At 42.8% G+C, this 16,970-nt stretch overlaps 1 protein-coding gene across 4 annotated transcripts in view; it reads right to left on the bottom strand.

Moving 5' to 3' along the window:
• The window catches only part of HERC2 (HECT and RLD domain containing E3 ubiquitin protein ligase 2), a 205,901-nt gene that overhangs the window by 39,148 nt on the left and 149,783 nt on the right, over positions 1-16,970 (bottom strand). For all 4 annotated transcript variants that reach the window (XR_010339213.1, XM_064367822.1, XM_064367824.1 and 1 more), the window contains exons 66-70: positions 12,490-12,661; positions 11,450-11,633; positions 10,745-10,885; positions 6,246-6,437; positions 2,294-2,447 (exon numbers count right to left, since the gene is read on the bottom strand). Coding sequence is in view for 3 of the 4 variants with exons in the window: in XM_064367822.1 (XP_064223892.1) it covers positions 2,294-2,447; positions 6,246-6,437; positions 10,745-10,885; positions 11,450-11,633; positions 12,490-12,661 (843 nt within the window). In the remaining variant the exon portion in view is untranslated. The remainder of the gene's footprint in view (positions 1-2,293; positions 2,448-6,245; positions 6,438-10,744; positions 10,886-11,449; positions 11,634-12,489; positions 12,662-16,970) is intronic.

Genomic DNA, 16,970 nt, shown 5'->3' on the forward strand with positions numbered 1-16,970 from the left:
TGAATGAAATTAGAAAAATGATACAAGACATGAAAGAACCACATAAATCAGACTTAGGAAAACCAAAAAATTAAATGACAAAGCTGAAGACAGAATTAAAATGAAAACAAAACTACATTCCAGTAGAGACTAAAACAGAGTGTACAATCAGATAAATACAGCAGATGCACCTTCAGACAAACAGGAGAAAAGGAAAGAATTAAAAAAAAAAAAAAACAGAGGTAAAAAGTACTTGAAAGAGAAAGTAACATTAACTCTAAAAGGCACCAACTATCCAAGGCATGGAGAGTTACCAAGTGTCCCTAGAAAAAACTGCTAGGCAAGGCTACAGAACAAACACTGTAGACTTCAATTCAAGAGAATGTCCCACATCACAGACTTGAGAGGACAGACTCAAGGAGCACCCCTTACCTGAGAAATCACCGAGAATGACCCATATGAACGTATATTCTAGTAAAATTACTGAAAAAACACACACGACTTATAAAGGAAAAAGATGTTATCACACTTTCACAGAGGAAAAAGACGTGATTCAATGCTTTAACGCCCAGAAAAACTATCTTTCAGTTCAAAGGACAAACACTCCCGTGAACAAGTCTGATCTCAGGGGCTACTGAGGAATTCACCAGAGTGCACTTCAGACCCCACAAGGACCAGCAGTAAAACTAAGACTCGAAGATGAAAAGAAAGTGTAGTATGTAACAGTTATTATGCTCTTGTAGATGCAGTGTAATTATTTAATAAATTTGAGAAAATTAAGGCATGTTCTGAATTTCAGTAATTATACTGACATTGGAAGTACTGAAATTATATCCTAAGTCCGTTATATATGCAATGTGGGCAAAGCAAATGAAAAGTCACGAGACATTTTATCAAACACTATCTTGGAACCAGGATTTGGTATGGAAGCAGAGAGGCAGAGGTAACAGATGAAGTACGATCTTGTACTTTATTTGAGTAGACGGAATCAGCGTGTTAGCCAGGTGAGCCGGCACGCGCCTGCACTCCTACCTACTCGGGAGGCTGAGGTGGGAGGATCAGCTGAGCCCAGAAATTCAGCCACAGTGAGCTATAACTGCACTACTGCACTCCAGCCTGGGTGGCAGATCAAGATCCTGTCTCTAAACAAACAAGTGCATAAATAAAATATAAAAAATAAATAAAAGAAAAATTTTTTAAGTATCAGCATGAACAGAAGAACCCAGGGCAGATCCCAGGTGAAGAGAAACCTAGGACAGCTTGGGTCGACTGCCTGGACACTACAGAAGGACCACCAGGATCATGTCGGAGCCACACTGAAGAGGCTGCCACTGTCTAGAAACAGGATCATCTCAGCTTCTACAAAGATCATCACAACAGAGTAAAACCCTCACATATGTTTCCATCCATGAGTTCATAGCAACATTAAAAAAAAAAAAAAACAGATCACCTTCAAGAAATGAAAGGAAATTAATTCATTCTCCGGTAAACAGAGGAAGAATCAAGCTTTTATCTTATCTTTCTCAGGCAAACGGCACCTTGGGCAACCAACTATCAGATGAGGGAAAATGTCTCTTTATAAGAAAGTATTCCAGCTACTAAATAAGCAAGAAATGATTCCTCTAGAAAAGCACCATTTGTATCCCCTAATGGGCCAATGGCCTCCAGTGCTAATAAGCCTCAGGGGCTGCTGATGTCACAAAGGAAAGACAGGCAGGCAGGAGGTGCTCTGAGGCTGAGTCTCAGCCACTAAGGAGCTGGCCACAGGGACTGAACTCATGTGCCTCTGAATCAGGCAGCAATCTGCAGAAGGACGGCTGAGGAACACCCAACAGCAGCACGAGCGTGCGGTCAGCAGAGCCAGGCCGTGGGGAAGCCTGTCAGGTGAAAGGCCGGGGCCTCAACAGTCTTCTTTTTAATAATTTTTCTTGAATTGTTAAAAAGCAAAGAAAGATGCACACATGGGTAACAGAAGAAGCAGAAATGCAAGTCAGAGCGTCACTCAGAGGGACTTCAGGGGGACACACTGAGGGGTTCTGGGATCTGGCACAGGTTATGTCTAGACCTGGGTTATAATGACTAGGGCATCTGCCTGATTATCATGAAGCTAAACATTTACTTTGCGTGACTTTCTGTATCATGATTTATTGTGCAAAAGAAGTTTGTTAGAAAAGGGGAGGAGAGGGATTCGAAAGCAATTCTGTAACTCCTTTTTATAAAATGGAGACGGCTGTTTCTACTGAAGCAATTACAGAATCACACCGTTCTGAAGGTGGCACACGCCGCAGCTCCTCCCTGGGGCTGGCCCCCCCACCTGGTATCTTCACCGTGCCGCTGGTGGAGGTGTCGTCGGTGTAAGGGTGGCTACTCTCCACCACCACAGGCTGAGAGGAGAGACGGCCGCTCTGCGAGTCTGTGGCCACATCCTCCAACTCGGTGACGCAGAGCTCCAACAGCATATCGGCCACCTGGGGAGGAAGCACGGACATGAATGAGGAGGCCGACGGCTCCACGGCTGGGTCACCTGCATGCTCCCTCTGCTCGTCCTGCCCCGGAGCTCCACAGTGACAGGGTGGAGCGGAGGGCATGGATTTTGAGAAACTGAGTTCAAATCATGGCTTGGCTTCCTTGTACATAAAACAGAGAGAGCAGAGAGCTTGTAAGGTGCTGTGAAGCTTAGAGATGATCTGTATTAAAAAGTCGTTGGGTGGAGTGCAGCAGCTCCCACTTGTAATACAAGCACTTTGGGAGGCTGAGGCGGGCAGATCACTTGAGGTCAGCCTGGCCAATATGGTGAAACCCTGTCTCAACTAAAAATACAAACAAGTAGCCAGGTATGGTGGCCCACGCCTGTAGTCCCAACTCTCAGGAGGCTGAGGCAGGAGAATCGCTTGAACTCAGGAGACAGAAGGTGCAGTGAGCTGAGATCGTGCCACTGTGTTCCAGCCTGGGTGACAGAGACAGACTCTGTCTCAAAAAAAAAAAAAAAAAGTAGTTGGAAGGCTCCCAACACACACAACACTTAATATGTGCCAGCTGATAAAATGAAACACCATGGTGACAACGGCTTATTTTACACCAAGACAAGATTACTTCCTAGTGAGGAAAGTCTGCCTCGGAAACAAAACATCAAAGGAAGGAACAGCCTGCAAATGAAAATGACCACAGTCCTAGAAGGCAAAGGAGCCTGGTGGGAAAGACAGGATCAAGCCATCCAGGCAGACAGAGGCAGGGAGAGTCTCTGACTGGAGGGGCCACCGATCCCAACACAGCTGTGCCTCCTGACCCAGGACACTAGGGGTCAGACCCATGCCAGATTCTCAACAATCCACAGTGTGCTGGTTTTCTTTTAAAAATTACTGGTGATTGACATCTTTTAAGATTAAGAGTGCTGATTATAAACTCTGTGTTATTTTTAAAAACAAATGAGAGAATACGTCATAATAGCAACAATCTATTAACCCCCCCACCCCAATTTTTGAGACAGGGTCTCACTCTGTCGCCAGGCTGGAGTGCAGTGGAGCAATCTTAGCTCACTGCAACGTCCGCCTCCTGGGTTCAAGCAATTCTCCTGCCTCAGCCTCCTGAGTAGCTGGGACTACAGGCACGTGCCACCACACCCAGCTAATTTTTGTATTTTAGTAGAAACAGGGTTTCACCATGTTGGCCAGGATGGTCTCAATCTCTTGAACTCGTGATCTGCCCACCTCGGCCTCCCAAAGTGCTGGGATTACAGGCGTGAGCCACCATGCCTGGCCAACCCACAAATTTTAATTCAGAAAAAACAAAACTCTTCTAATGCCCATTCTATACTTTATAGAAATGGATTATTCTTTTTTTTCTATTTTTCCTCATATTTAGGTATGAAATCGCTTTGCTTAGTAAATATATTATATATTAGTAACAAACTATATCACTGTCATATAGGCATGGTTTTAACTCTAAATTTCTCTCTCCTTTTGAGTCCCAAGTATCAGGTCAGGGCAGGACACAGAAACTGCCATCTTGCCAACCTTGGAAGGGCAGCTTGAAAATGGCTATATCCTTATTCCTGCCTCTCCTGAAACCTGGTTGAGATACTGAAAGCAGATGTTGGTATCATCAAGCACCCATGTGCAGAGCTGACCAGGGGCTCTGGCCTTCAGAAGGTTCCTCTGCAAAGCCCACCATCTGTAGAGGGGTCACAACAGAGTTGGGGCTCAGAGCACTCAGGGTTCCAACCCATCTCTTCCACCTACAGCAAAATGAGTGTGCTCAAGCCAGAATGACCTCTCAGCCTCAGCTTCCTCGTCCATATGTAAAGGTAACCCCTACCCTCTGTACTGAGAACGTGGGGATGTACATGGCAAATGCTCAGCATTATTTTAAGTCGAAGCTCTCATTCATATCCTTCCGTCTCACAAATGTAATACTTATGAAAAACAGTAACAGTGCTTACGGCAATTCACCTTGATTTCATCTTGTAGAATTATGCCAAGTAAGTCGTCTCAAAAAACTAGAAAAAAGGAAACCTATAGCTTTTTAGTTCTTCATGAACAGCAGATAAAGAAATAACAAGCCCCTAAAATATCCACCAAACCTTTGCTGTGCTTTCAAGACTGCTCAACTCTACCTAAGTACTTTTTCATTTTGGTGATCAAGTAAGTTACCAAAATTTCTGACCATCAGAGCTTTGACGTTTCAGAATTGCAGATAAAGGACTATGAGCCTGCATTTAATGATTTTTTAAAACAATCTAATTCTACTTCAAAACTTTAGAAGTTCCTTTAAAGAGAATATTCTTCTAACTAAAGCCAAAAATCATAATAGGCACAGAAACCGCCTAAACTAAGTGACAGAGTAAGACTTTCCTCCACACAAAGTCACCACTCAGAGAAACGGATGAAGTATCTGCAGCCAGGAAAGACGCCTCAGGCTGCCTGGCAGGGCAGTGCACGGCTGCTCATAACAAGTTCTTAAGGAAGGAGAGCCCATGGCCTTTGGGACTGATGAGTCCTGTTTCTAGGACATACTAGTAAGACTTTATACTGCTTTACACTGGCTTTATGCTGCAGATCTGGAGACCACTAAAACAGCTCCTAGCCACAAGTGCCTAACGTTGTTTTTTATCTTTCAGTTCCTCAGGTGCACTGGCCATGTTTCAGCGCTCAGTGGCCACATGTGGCTGCTGGCAATGATCCCAGACGGCTCAGGTACAGAACATTTCCACAATGACAAAGTCCTACTGACCCAGTGCTACCAAATATTAAAAGATATTTTAAAGCTGTAATAGTTAAAATACCATAGTATGAGAGACTAAAAAGTGTTGTAACTAGATCCAAATGCTTATGGGAATTTAGAATATGATAAAACTGGTTTTTACATCACCAGGGAAAAGATGAATTATTCAATAAATGATGTTAGGGCAACTGGTTTACGGCCTAGGAAAAAAATAAGGTTGGATCCGTACTTTATTCTTATAACAAGATAAATCCCAGGTGGTTAAAAAATGTAAATAATACATGAGATCATAAAAACTTAGAAGGCCAGGCGTGGTGGCTCATGCCTGTAATCCCAAGCACTTTGGAAGGTTGAGGTGGGTGGATCACTTGAGGTCAGCAATTTGAGACCAGCCTGGCCAGCACGGTGAAACCCCATCTCAACTAAAACTATAAAAAATAGCCAAGCATTGTGACACACGCCTGTAATCCCAGCTACTCAGGAGGCTGAGGCACAAGAATCACTTGATCCCAGGAGGTAGAGGTGGTCCCGGGAGGCCAAGATCGTGGCACCACACTCCAGCCTGTGTGAAGGAGACTCTGTCTCCAAAAACTTAGAAGAAAATTTAGAAGAACTTATTCAAAACAATGTCACATAACCAAGCATTTTTTAAAGCATAATACAAAACTTAGAAGTCATAAATGAAAAAAAACTGACAGATTTGACCATATAATTAAAAATTTGTACATGACAAAAAATACCAAACTAATATCAAAAGATAAACGGGTGGAAACTGAAAAACATATGATACAAAAGGGACTTACTTCAAGAACTCTGACAAATAATTTTTTTTAAAAATGCACAAATCAGTTCTAAAACAGCTCAAGGATGTGACTGGGGTCGATACTAAAATGTTTTGTTTTAAAGGAGTGCCCCTAACCTGCCGTCAACTAGGACGAAAGCCAGCACAAGATCACCAGCTACCTAGAGTGGCTCTCCCTTGGAGAGGAGGCTGCCCCAGCGTGGAGGACAAGGAGTCAGACGGCCCCGCCCTCCCTGAGACTCACCTGCGGGTAGGCGGTCCCCATGCCGGAAAGCACAGCAGAGAGCACTTCCCTGCCCCTGTCCCCAGCCCGGCTGCACACCGACAGCTTGAGCAGGTCCACCACCACGCGGGTGTCATCGGCAATCAGCAGACTCGTGAACTCGTCCAAGGCCTGAGGCTCTGGACCAGCAGCTTTATTTTGGCTTTCAACATCCTAAGTCAAATAACATCCAACAATTAACATGAGAAATGATACATTCAGAGATAACAAACAGTCACCAGTTTACCCATAAACTCAGAGGACACATGAATACCAACAAGTGAGGGACTTGAAAGTGTTTAAGACCTTAAGAAAACAGATTAAGAAACGACGGCCCCCTAAAATCTCCACCAAGCCATACATTACGTTTTCAAGACCAATTAACTGTTGTATTGCCAATAGCATTTATCAAAAAGGGATGACTTAATTTATAAAGAAATGACAATTTATTACTATGACCAAGTCTGGATCACAGGCAGATACTACAGGGGGAATTTGGGAATGGAGTTGCATCCTGTAACATCTACCCTTACCTGTAAGGTATGCGTGGGAATCATTTATAAACTAAATTTGTACTCTATAATTTTACATATTGCGTCTAGATCCTCTCCATAATTCTTTCCTAGGATCTTATTTTAAGAGACTCACTGGCACGTAACACTGTCCCTAATCTCTCACTCCTTGGGCTCACTGAAGACATCATACAAAGAAGTCTTCTCGTGACCACTTGCACTTCCCATGCCTGTCATGTCAGCCTAAACACCTTGCATCTTGATCCTTCACCTCCCCTCGTTTGCTATGAGCCAGTTCCCAGCATCGCTGCACCCCCAGCTCCCACCCCATGCACGTGCCTTGCCCAGGATGGCTACCCCCACCCGGCCTGTCAGCACACAAGAGCTTCCTGGAGGGCAGCATCGGGGCTGAGCTTGTGGAAAGGGGAAAGGCCATTTGTCAGAGCCAGGGACTCCCACTACTTCTGACCCAGCATGGGAACCGCTATGATCCTGTGCAGAGCAGTGGGTAGGCCAAGCCCTTCTGATCCCCCAGGCAGAGTCTGGCTCCCCAGAGGGAGAATGAGAGCTAAGGGAAGTGCCTCTTTTCTCTCTGATTTCCAGACCTCAGCAAATCCAGTGCAACTCTTTCCACAAACATAAACAAGGTGGGGGAAGAAGAGCCCCACACGTTCCCCTTCAGGGAAAATGACCCAACCAGTGGGCTCTAGAAACACACATCACTCTGATTTAGGAACAAGGTTCTTCTCCCTTTAGGGAAACAAATCTTGCTCCTGCCTCTGCATGGAGACTCAAGGAGCAAGTGAAATTCATTATAAATGATGACATTCCACAGCATAACTCACTGAAGGACAGCAAAAGCATTCAATGCAACTTACGAGAGTATCTTCAGTCTTGAGATTGAAATGTACCTAGTATTTTTTTGATGAGGGTGTCTTAAAATACACACACACACACACACACACACACACACACAGAAAATATGTCTACAAGAATTGCTAAGGAAGAAAATCACTAGCAGCATATCCTTAAACATGAATCACAGTTAATATGAACATTAAAATTGTTTTGCCTTAAATTCATGAGTTGAACCAAAACTGAAATAATAGAAATTCAGGGTTACAATCTGGATAATGCCTATGTCTCATAAATAAATGGGAGGAAATAAATCATATCATCCTTCTACCTAAAAACAAAAATGTTGCCTTCCTCAGATTAAGTTCTGCATTAAACCCTCATCCCAGGAGACTGTCAAAAATGAGAAGTTGATTCCAGACACCTAATTTATAAACAGAGACTTTCTTATTATCATGGATGGTTATAGATAATTTCCATCAGACATATTTTCTGCCAGTAGTCACAGCATAATAAATCAAGGGTTCCAAATGTAACTAAAAATAAAGCATTTGTCCCCAAGATGGGAAGGCTGGCATGGGAGCACACATGGGCAGGGCCCGGCCTGTTGTGGGGAGCACCTCAGCATGCTGGGGAGAGCATCCACACATAGGGAGCTGGAGAGACAGAGCCAGGTCAAGTGAGGAAGGTGCCAGCCTCTGGGGTCAACATGGAGGTCAGGGGAGGGCCAGAGGTCACACAGGGTGACCATGGAGGTCCATAAAGCAGACTGGTTCTGAGGGTCGGAGGCTGCACAGAGGAAGAAGGGTGCCCAGCACAGAGGGCAGGACAGCCAAGATCGGAGGCTGGTTATCTAAGGCGAATGAACTGCAAGTGAACAGCCTGTTGATGACAGGAGACCACCATTCAGAGAAGAAAGTTATGTATACAGAAAGGATGAAAACCAGAATAAATCCCAGTTGGATTAGAATCAATCGTATTGGTGTGAACTGGTGGTTTTCCTTATATGTAAATATGTAACAACATAAATACTGATGTAGGCCAAATACGGTGGCTCACACCTGTAATCCCAGCACTTTAAGAGGCCGAGGCAGGCAGATCACTCGAGTTCAGGAGTTCAAGACCAGCCTGGGCAACATGACGAAACCCTATCTCTAAAAAAAAAAAAAGAAAAGAAAAAACAATACAAAAATTAGCCAGGTGTGGTGGTACATGCCTGTAGTTGCAGCTACTTGAAAGGCTGAGGTGGGAGGATGGCTTGAGACCAGGAGGTTGAGGCTGCAGTAAGCCAAGATTGTGCCACTGCACTACAGCCTGGGCAACAAAGCAAGACCCTGTCTCAAAAAAACAACAACAAAACTGACGTATGTACCTCTCATGTTACACACACACAGTCATCCTCCAGCTCTGTCACCCAAACAGCAACAAGCACACGAAGGGCCCAGATCTCAATCTTTCGATGCCCTGCTCCACCAGAAAGAGCCAGGACTTCTCGGGCAAGAGCAGCTTCCTGGGTTGGAGCATAAGACATCTTGCTGAGCCTGGAATTTTGTGTTGTGCCAAAAAGCCAGGAACCACTCAATGAATGACAGGACTATGCCAGAAGGACAGACAAAATTCTACCAACCGTTTAAAGAAGAGTTAACCCCAATCCTTCACCAACTCTTCTAAAAAACAGAAGAGAAAGAAACACCCTCCAACTCAATCTACGAAGCCAATATTGCTATAATATCCAAATCAAAGACAACACAAGAAAACCACAGAGCCATACCCCTAATGAATACAGATGTAAAAATCTTCAACAAAATAGCAGCAAACCAAATCGAGCCACATATAAAAGTATTATACACCAAAAAATATGGAAAGAGAGAGTAGGAATAAGCCCTGTAGTACTGGGCTGGAATTAAAAGTATTGATTTGGGTTCTTCACGGTTTTTATGATATAGACAAATGCAGAGGGATCAATAAATGCTTGTGTGTATAGGTCTGTTTGCTGAGAGGGCCTAACCAAACACACTTGGTAACAATCAGCTTAGCAGGCACCCAATCTTGGTTTCCAAACCCTACAAGCCACTAGCAGGAACCACGGCTTCCTGGAGAAATGGCTGACTCCAGGCAGGGGCAGGGTAGGTGAAAGACGACTCTAGAGCACACTGTTGCGCCAGAAAGGAAGGAAGAGCCCTAAGATTACGGGGACACATCAGACAAAGGAGCCAGTCCACAGCAGTACCAACGAGCAGTGCACAGGAGTCCCAGTGACCAAGACTGGGACAACTTGGGTGTCAAATGATGATAGTAACAAATGTCACTGTTTGACTAAGACAGGAACTTCTGAATCTATACGACATAAATACACAGGTAGGCAGGTAGGTAGGTGGGGGGAAGACAGACGGATGAAAAGGGAAAGCTCTGCCTTGCAAAAGAATGGCAACAATTACATTCCAGAAGTAACAATAAATGTGAAAAATGAAAATGCGACAAGCACCACAGTCCACAGATTCAGCTAGAATCTTTAAGATGCTAAAAATGGGTAGGTAAAATTATGATGAGGAGCAAGACACCGACAGAATGGCAAAGGTATCTCTCCATGAGTACTTAACACACTTACTGACTTCCACGGGAGAAACCTGGCAGAGACCCTTAACCAAGTGATAAGCTACATCACCAGTGATGCAGCAAATCAACAACGCTTGAGGCCCAGTGGAGGCACTGAAAAGAACTCAGCAGCATTCCTGTGGTGTTGGCCAAAATGGAACAACTGAAGGACGGTTCCACACTGAGGACTAAAGAGACAGTGTGCAATCCTAGACGGGGTGCTAGACCTGTAAGGGTGCTACTGGGAGGATGAGCAAGATCCCAGTATGTCGGCGGATTTGGAAGTAATCCTGGATCGAGCTGCAGTCCTGGTACTCGAAGAGTACACGTGGAAGCAGTAAGCGGTGACAGGGACAGTGTCCTGCAGATTTCCACTCATGCTTCCAACACGCTACCAAGCGGAGAGCCCAGGTGAACGGCAGAGGAGTAGACTGTGTTCTACTTGTAGGTACTACTTCTGCATCTGTGTACATTTAAGATAATTTCACAATACAGAGTTAAAGAAGAACAGCTCTTCACCTCTTTGGTTTTGGTCATGGTTTCTGCAATGATGCTTGCGGCTCCCGGGTCATCCGTCACTGGGATAAATGGCCGAGCGGAGGCTGAGGGGGCTGACGGAGTCACTGCAGAGGGCGTCACTGCGTCCTCAGAGGAAACAATCTAGGTGAAGAACGCACAGTAGGAAGTTTAAGTGGAAAAACTCAATACATTTCCTACGCAAGTCCCAAAATGCTTTATCTAAAACTACCTGGGCTGTTTGGAATGTTCTAGATTTTGCAGAGGTAACATGGCGCCTACCCGACATAGCTGCCACCACCCCATTCGGGCCTAGGACAGCTGTGCAAAGTCGAGTACATCCAAATTTTCAAGAAAAACTATTAATATTCACAGCAGGTCACACGAACCAGACTAAAATGAGCTCACATATCTTCAAGTTGGTTCTTTCACCAAAATAAGTTACTAAAATTTTTGACTATCAGAACTTTAAGGTTTCAGAATTGCAGACAAAGACTGTGAACTTGCATTTAATTATTTATTTTTTAAAGAAATCTAATTCCACTTAAGCACTTTAAAAGTTCCTTTACAGAGCTTGTAAGTATAGCCAAAAATCACAGCAGGAGGTACAGAAACAGCCTAACCTAAATGACAGAATGAGACTTTCCCAGACACAAAGCTGCCACCTTTTCCTTTCTGATCTGCCCCTGCTTTACGATTCGCTTTTACCTCTCTCTTTTCTTGCCATGGATTTGGACTCAGTCTGTCTTCAATATCAAGGACCAGCATGCAGTCTTCTCCATTCATGGGACTGGCCACGGCAGACGTGTCGGAAGGGGCCGCCGAGGAGAACGAGGGGCACTCCACCGGGGCAATCATGCCAGCCGGCATCAGGGACCCGACCACAGCGTCTCTGTCGGGACACAAAGCCAGGCCTGTGGTGAGCTCCCGCTCCCCTGCACCACAGTAAGTGGCGAGGCAGGACTAGTGCACACTGAGGCGTTTTCTCATTTTTACTGAATATATGTAAAAGAGTTTTGGAATAATATCACACATTAATACCATGTATCCTTGGGCTAATAGCTAAAATGTTTACTCTGGATCTTATTTATGTAAAAAACCAAAGTAATCGCAGGTGAAAAACTGCCAAACATAAAAACCAGACCAGAATGAGACTCTGGCTCTCCCCGAGAAATCCCCTTGGGCTGCTGTGAGAGCCTGAGGGCTGGATAACTGAGCATCAGGCAATTCTGTGTTTACTGAAAGCCACATACTGAGCAGCAAGGACTCAATGGCCTCTAATGAATGACTGTTTTTGTTCCGAAACTAATTTTCCTATGTAAGTACACCTGTCAAGTCCACATGCGCGATATATTAGTAGACGGGCACAGCAGAAAAATACTGCAAAGCCCACATTAGCAAAACAGCCTTCTCAAGTCAGCAAAGAGGACACTAAGTCGTCTCAGACATCACTATAAATTAGTAGCGCCTAATTCTTCTTTTCTTCCCCCAAATATTAACCGTCAGAGTCTACTGGTCAGAAAGAATAATGGAAATGTCCAAGTTAGTTTTCTAATTCATATTTCAGTGCTTACTAAAACACGCACAAAGATACCATCAATCACCATCAAAGAACACGTGACTTACAACGCACAGCATTTAAAGACAATAATATGACATTTTTGGAGACATTTGATCAATGAAAAAAAATTGCAAAAACCTGAAGCTCACATAATTGCAGAATTTCAAAAATTAGCACACAAGCCTACCTGGCATACATGATTTGCAATGCTGTTAGAATATGCGATAAGGCCTGCTGTTTGGCCAGATTTCCATCCAATGACAGGAGAATCTTGGCAAGAGAAGGGCGATTTGGCTTAGAATTACTTGCACCACTTATTTTATTACTGGCAGCAGAAGAATCGGCATCTGAAGGCACGCCTATAAGAGGAAAATAAAATTGGCATTTTGTTTTTAAGATCACAGTTTGCTCTCTTTCTATAAAGTCTAACCTTATAGGTTTGTTCCAAAACACACTGCAATCTGCATCATTTTGCTATTTCGCAGAGCACATCTTAGGCTCATTAACAGGCCTTCAGAATAAGAAAACCACTTATCCATACTTCCATAAAGAAGCTATTCTCAGCAAAGTTTTACTGTAACTGCAAAAAGATGTAGATGCTTTTATAAAATGCACTTACAACAGTTTATGCTATATACATACAAGCTATGAAAATGCTACAATACCTGTATTATCTTACCCCGGTAAGGCAAGACAAAAAAGAATACAAAACAACAAACAGAGAAGACGCTCACCAGTGAAGTCTGATCAGGCTCACTTCCCTGTGAACTCCCAGGTCTCAGCAGTGAGAGGGAGGCAGGTATGTCAACTCATCCAAATTGATACACAGATTTAATGTAATTCCTACCAGAATTTCCAGCAAGCGTTTTTGTAGACAGACAAGATTATTCTAAAATGTATATGGATAGTATCACATTGGTCATGAAGGAAAAAATATTTTTTTAAAAAAAGAAGAAGAAATAAAATGTATATGGAAAGGCAAAGGAACAAGAATAGAAACAGAAAAATAAGAATGAGGGGGAGGAACAAGTGTACCCAATTTCAAAAGTGGTTGTGATACCACAACCAAAACTGGGTGGTACTGGCCTAAGGATCAATGGAGTAAGAGAGGGAAACCAGAAATGGACCCACACACATGCCTCAGTGACTGTCTCCCAAGTGCAAGAGCAACGCGGCGGAGGCAGGACAGCCTTTCAACACGTGGTGGTGGAGCAACCGGGCGCCCACGGGCAGAGACTGAAACGTCAGCCTAAGTCTATACCTGACGCAAAATTAGATCCAAATGGATCATGACTTAAGCAGAAAATGCAAAACTCTAGATCTCTTAGGAAAAAAATAGGAGACAGTCTTTAGGATCTAGCACTAGGCAGAAGTACACTTAGAGCTGACACCAAAAGTATGGTCTACAAAAGAAAAAAACTGAAGGATTAGACTTCATCATAATTATGAAAGAAAATGAAAAGACAAGCTACAGACCAGGAGAAAACATTTGCATAAGACACATCTGCCAAAGCACTAGAAACATCTACAATATATAATGAACTCTTTAAACTCAACAGAAAAAAAAGCCAATTAGAAAAGGTCATGAAGACACATTTTACCAGGGGAGACTCGGACAGTAAATAAGCACATGAAGATATTTTTAACGTGATCAGCCATGAGGAAAGTATAAAGTGAAACCACGATGAGATATCACGACCCACCTATCAGCGTGGCTAACTTTAAAAAGATGAGGAGGATACGGGAAAAACTGGATCATTCCTCCACTGCTAATGAGAATATAAAATGGTATGCCCATTCTGGGAAAGTCTGGCAGCTTCCCATCACACTAAACATAGTTACCATACGACCAGCAATCACACTCCTGGGCATTTATGTCAAAGAAATAACTATTTTCATATGAAGTGAATTTTCACATTCACCTGTATATGAATGACATGGTAGTTTTATTTGTAACAGCCAAAACCTAGAAGTAATCCAAATGTCCTTCAGTGGCTGAGTATTCCACAGAATACTGAACAAAGTACGTAACATGTAACAACTTGTATGAATCTCCAGAGGATTAGGCTGAGTGGGAAAAGGCAAACTCAGAAGTTATACACATAATGTGACGTGAAAAGAGCTGTATGTTAAGAAGCTACTGAGTAATTTGGACCAGAAAAAAGACGATGAGAGTCAAGCCTTTTCTTCATCTGCCCCAGAAGACAGCACAAGGCGAAATCACTCGCCTCAGTTCACACAGCCAGTAACTGACACGGCCAGAAGACCACGTTCCAGTTATTCATAAAAGCAGATGCTGCTGGAGCCTAAATGTCCCCTCCTGAGAGATAAGGGGAAAAAACAAGATATTTGTATGAGGCGATGAGGTTCCCTTTAAAAACAAGCCAAAAAAAAGCAACTGTACTTATTTCTACATGCTAGCAAGGATCAATCTGAACATTCCCATACAGTAGAAGAAACGGTATTTTTAAGAGACCATTTAATAATCTGAAATTCTTAGAGATAATCTAACAAAAGATACGTACGACCTATGCAACACTGGGACTAGAAAACACTGCTGAGAGAAATTAAACACCTAACAAATAAAGACAAACACTACGTTCACAGGTTAGAAGACTAAACACTGTGAATCCACCCTTTCCACGGTGACACAGAATTAACGCAATGCTCATCAAAATCCCAAACAGGCGGTTTTATAAAAACTGACAAGCTCATTTGAAAAGTAACATGAACATGCAAAGGGCCTACAACAGCCAAAATATATTTGAAAAAGAACAAAGTGGAAGAACTGTTACAACCTGAGTTCAGAGTTTTCATAAAGCTGTAGTAATCAAGGCAATATGGTATTGCCACCAAAATCCACAAATGAATCAATGAAACAGGACTGAGAGTCCAGAAACAGATCCATACATCCACAGACAACTGATTTCTGACAAAGATGAAAGGCAATTCAGTAGGAAAAGCAAAGTTTCTCAACAAATACAACTGAAACAACTGGAAAAACATGCCAAAAAAAAAAAAAGCCTTTCAATCTGAACCTCCCAGCAAATATAAAATTAAATTGACTGATCATAGATATACATATCTAAAACTGTTAAATTTCTGTAACAGAACATAGAGGATCTTTATAATCTGGAGGCAAAGGTTTTGTAGACACAACATCAAAAGTATGCTCTACAAAAGAATAAAATGAATAAACTGGGCTTCATCAAAATTGAAAACTTCTAATCTTTAAGATTCACCTGTGAAGAGACTAAATGACAAGCCATATTGACAGAAAATATTAGCAAATTATATCTTTAGCAAAGGACTTGTATCCAGAATATATAAGGAACTCTCAAACTCAGGAAGAAAACAACCAACCTAATTTTAAAAATGGGCAAAAGACTTGAATGGACATTCACCAAAAAAGGTATCTGATTCACAAACAAGCAAGATGCTTGACATCATTAGTTATTTACGAAATGCAAATTAAAACCACAATGCGACACCACTATACATCTATCAGTATAACTAAACTTAAAGACTGAGCTTATCAAGTATTAACAAAAATGTGGAAGACCTGGCCCTCTGGAACATCCACTTTGCAAAAGAGCGTGTAGCTTCTTCAGAAGCTAGACATACACCTACCATAGGGTCCAACCACTCCACTCCTAGGAGTTTACTCAAGAGAATTTCAAGTAGATGTCCATACACAAGCTTGTATGGAAAGTCCATTAGCAATTTCTCTTGTAGTCAAAAACTGGAAACAGCCCAAACACTCATAAACAGACAAATGGATCAACAAGTTGCATCTGTTCATCCTAAGGTACTATTCGACAACTGAAAAAGGATAAACTACTGATACATGCAACATAAGTGAATCCCAAAATTATTATGCTGAGTGGAAAAAGATTTTAAAAAAGAGTATATGCTGTATGATTCCATTTACAGTAAGCTGTAAAACATGCAAACTGGCCTGCCACAGTGGCTCATGCCTATAATCCCAGCACTTTGGGAGGCCAAGTGGGAGAATCACTTGAGCTCAAGAGTTCAAGACCAACCTGAACCACATGGCAAAACCCTTTCTCTCCACCAAACAAACAAAAATTAGCTGGGCATAATGACATGTGCCTGTAGTCCCAGTTATTCGGGAGACTGAGGTGGGAGGGTCACTTGAGCCCAGGAGGTAGAAGCTTCAGTGAGCCAAGATCATGCCACTGCACTCCAGCCTAGGCAACAGTGGGACCCCATCTCCTCCCACCCCCCGAACAACAACAAAAAAAAACACCAGACAACAACAACAAAAAGAAAACATGTGAACTGATCTATAGGGACAGAAATTAAGTTGGTGCTTACGGCAGGAAGGAGGAGGGGAGTTAAAAGCAAAAGGGAGGGTTACAAAGGGCCAGAAACTCTGGAGTAGTGTAAGAGTTCAGTATTTTTGATTGTGGTGAAGCTTTCAGGGATCATACACATTTCAATTTTCAGAGGTGATCAAAATGTATAATTTAAATAGGTGCAGTTTATTATACGTAAATTATAACCGAATAAGGCTGTTAAAGAATACAAAGGAGCCCAGTACAGTGCCTGTATCTCTCAGGTAGTTATTAGGAGTCCTGTTTATACACATATACAGCACAGCCAGTTTCCCTGATCATATATACAGGAATCAGCAACACACTTTCT

This window comes from Aotus nancymaae, unplaced genomic scaffold, assembly GCF_030222135.1.
Source record: "Aotus nancymaae isolate 86718 unplaced genomic scaffold, 86718_ANA_hifiasm-v0.15.2.pri h1tg000075l, whole genome shotgun sequence".
NCBI lineage: Eukaryota > Metazoa > Chordata > Mammalia > Primates > Aotidae > Aotus > Aotus nancymaae.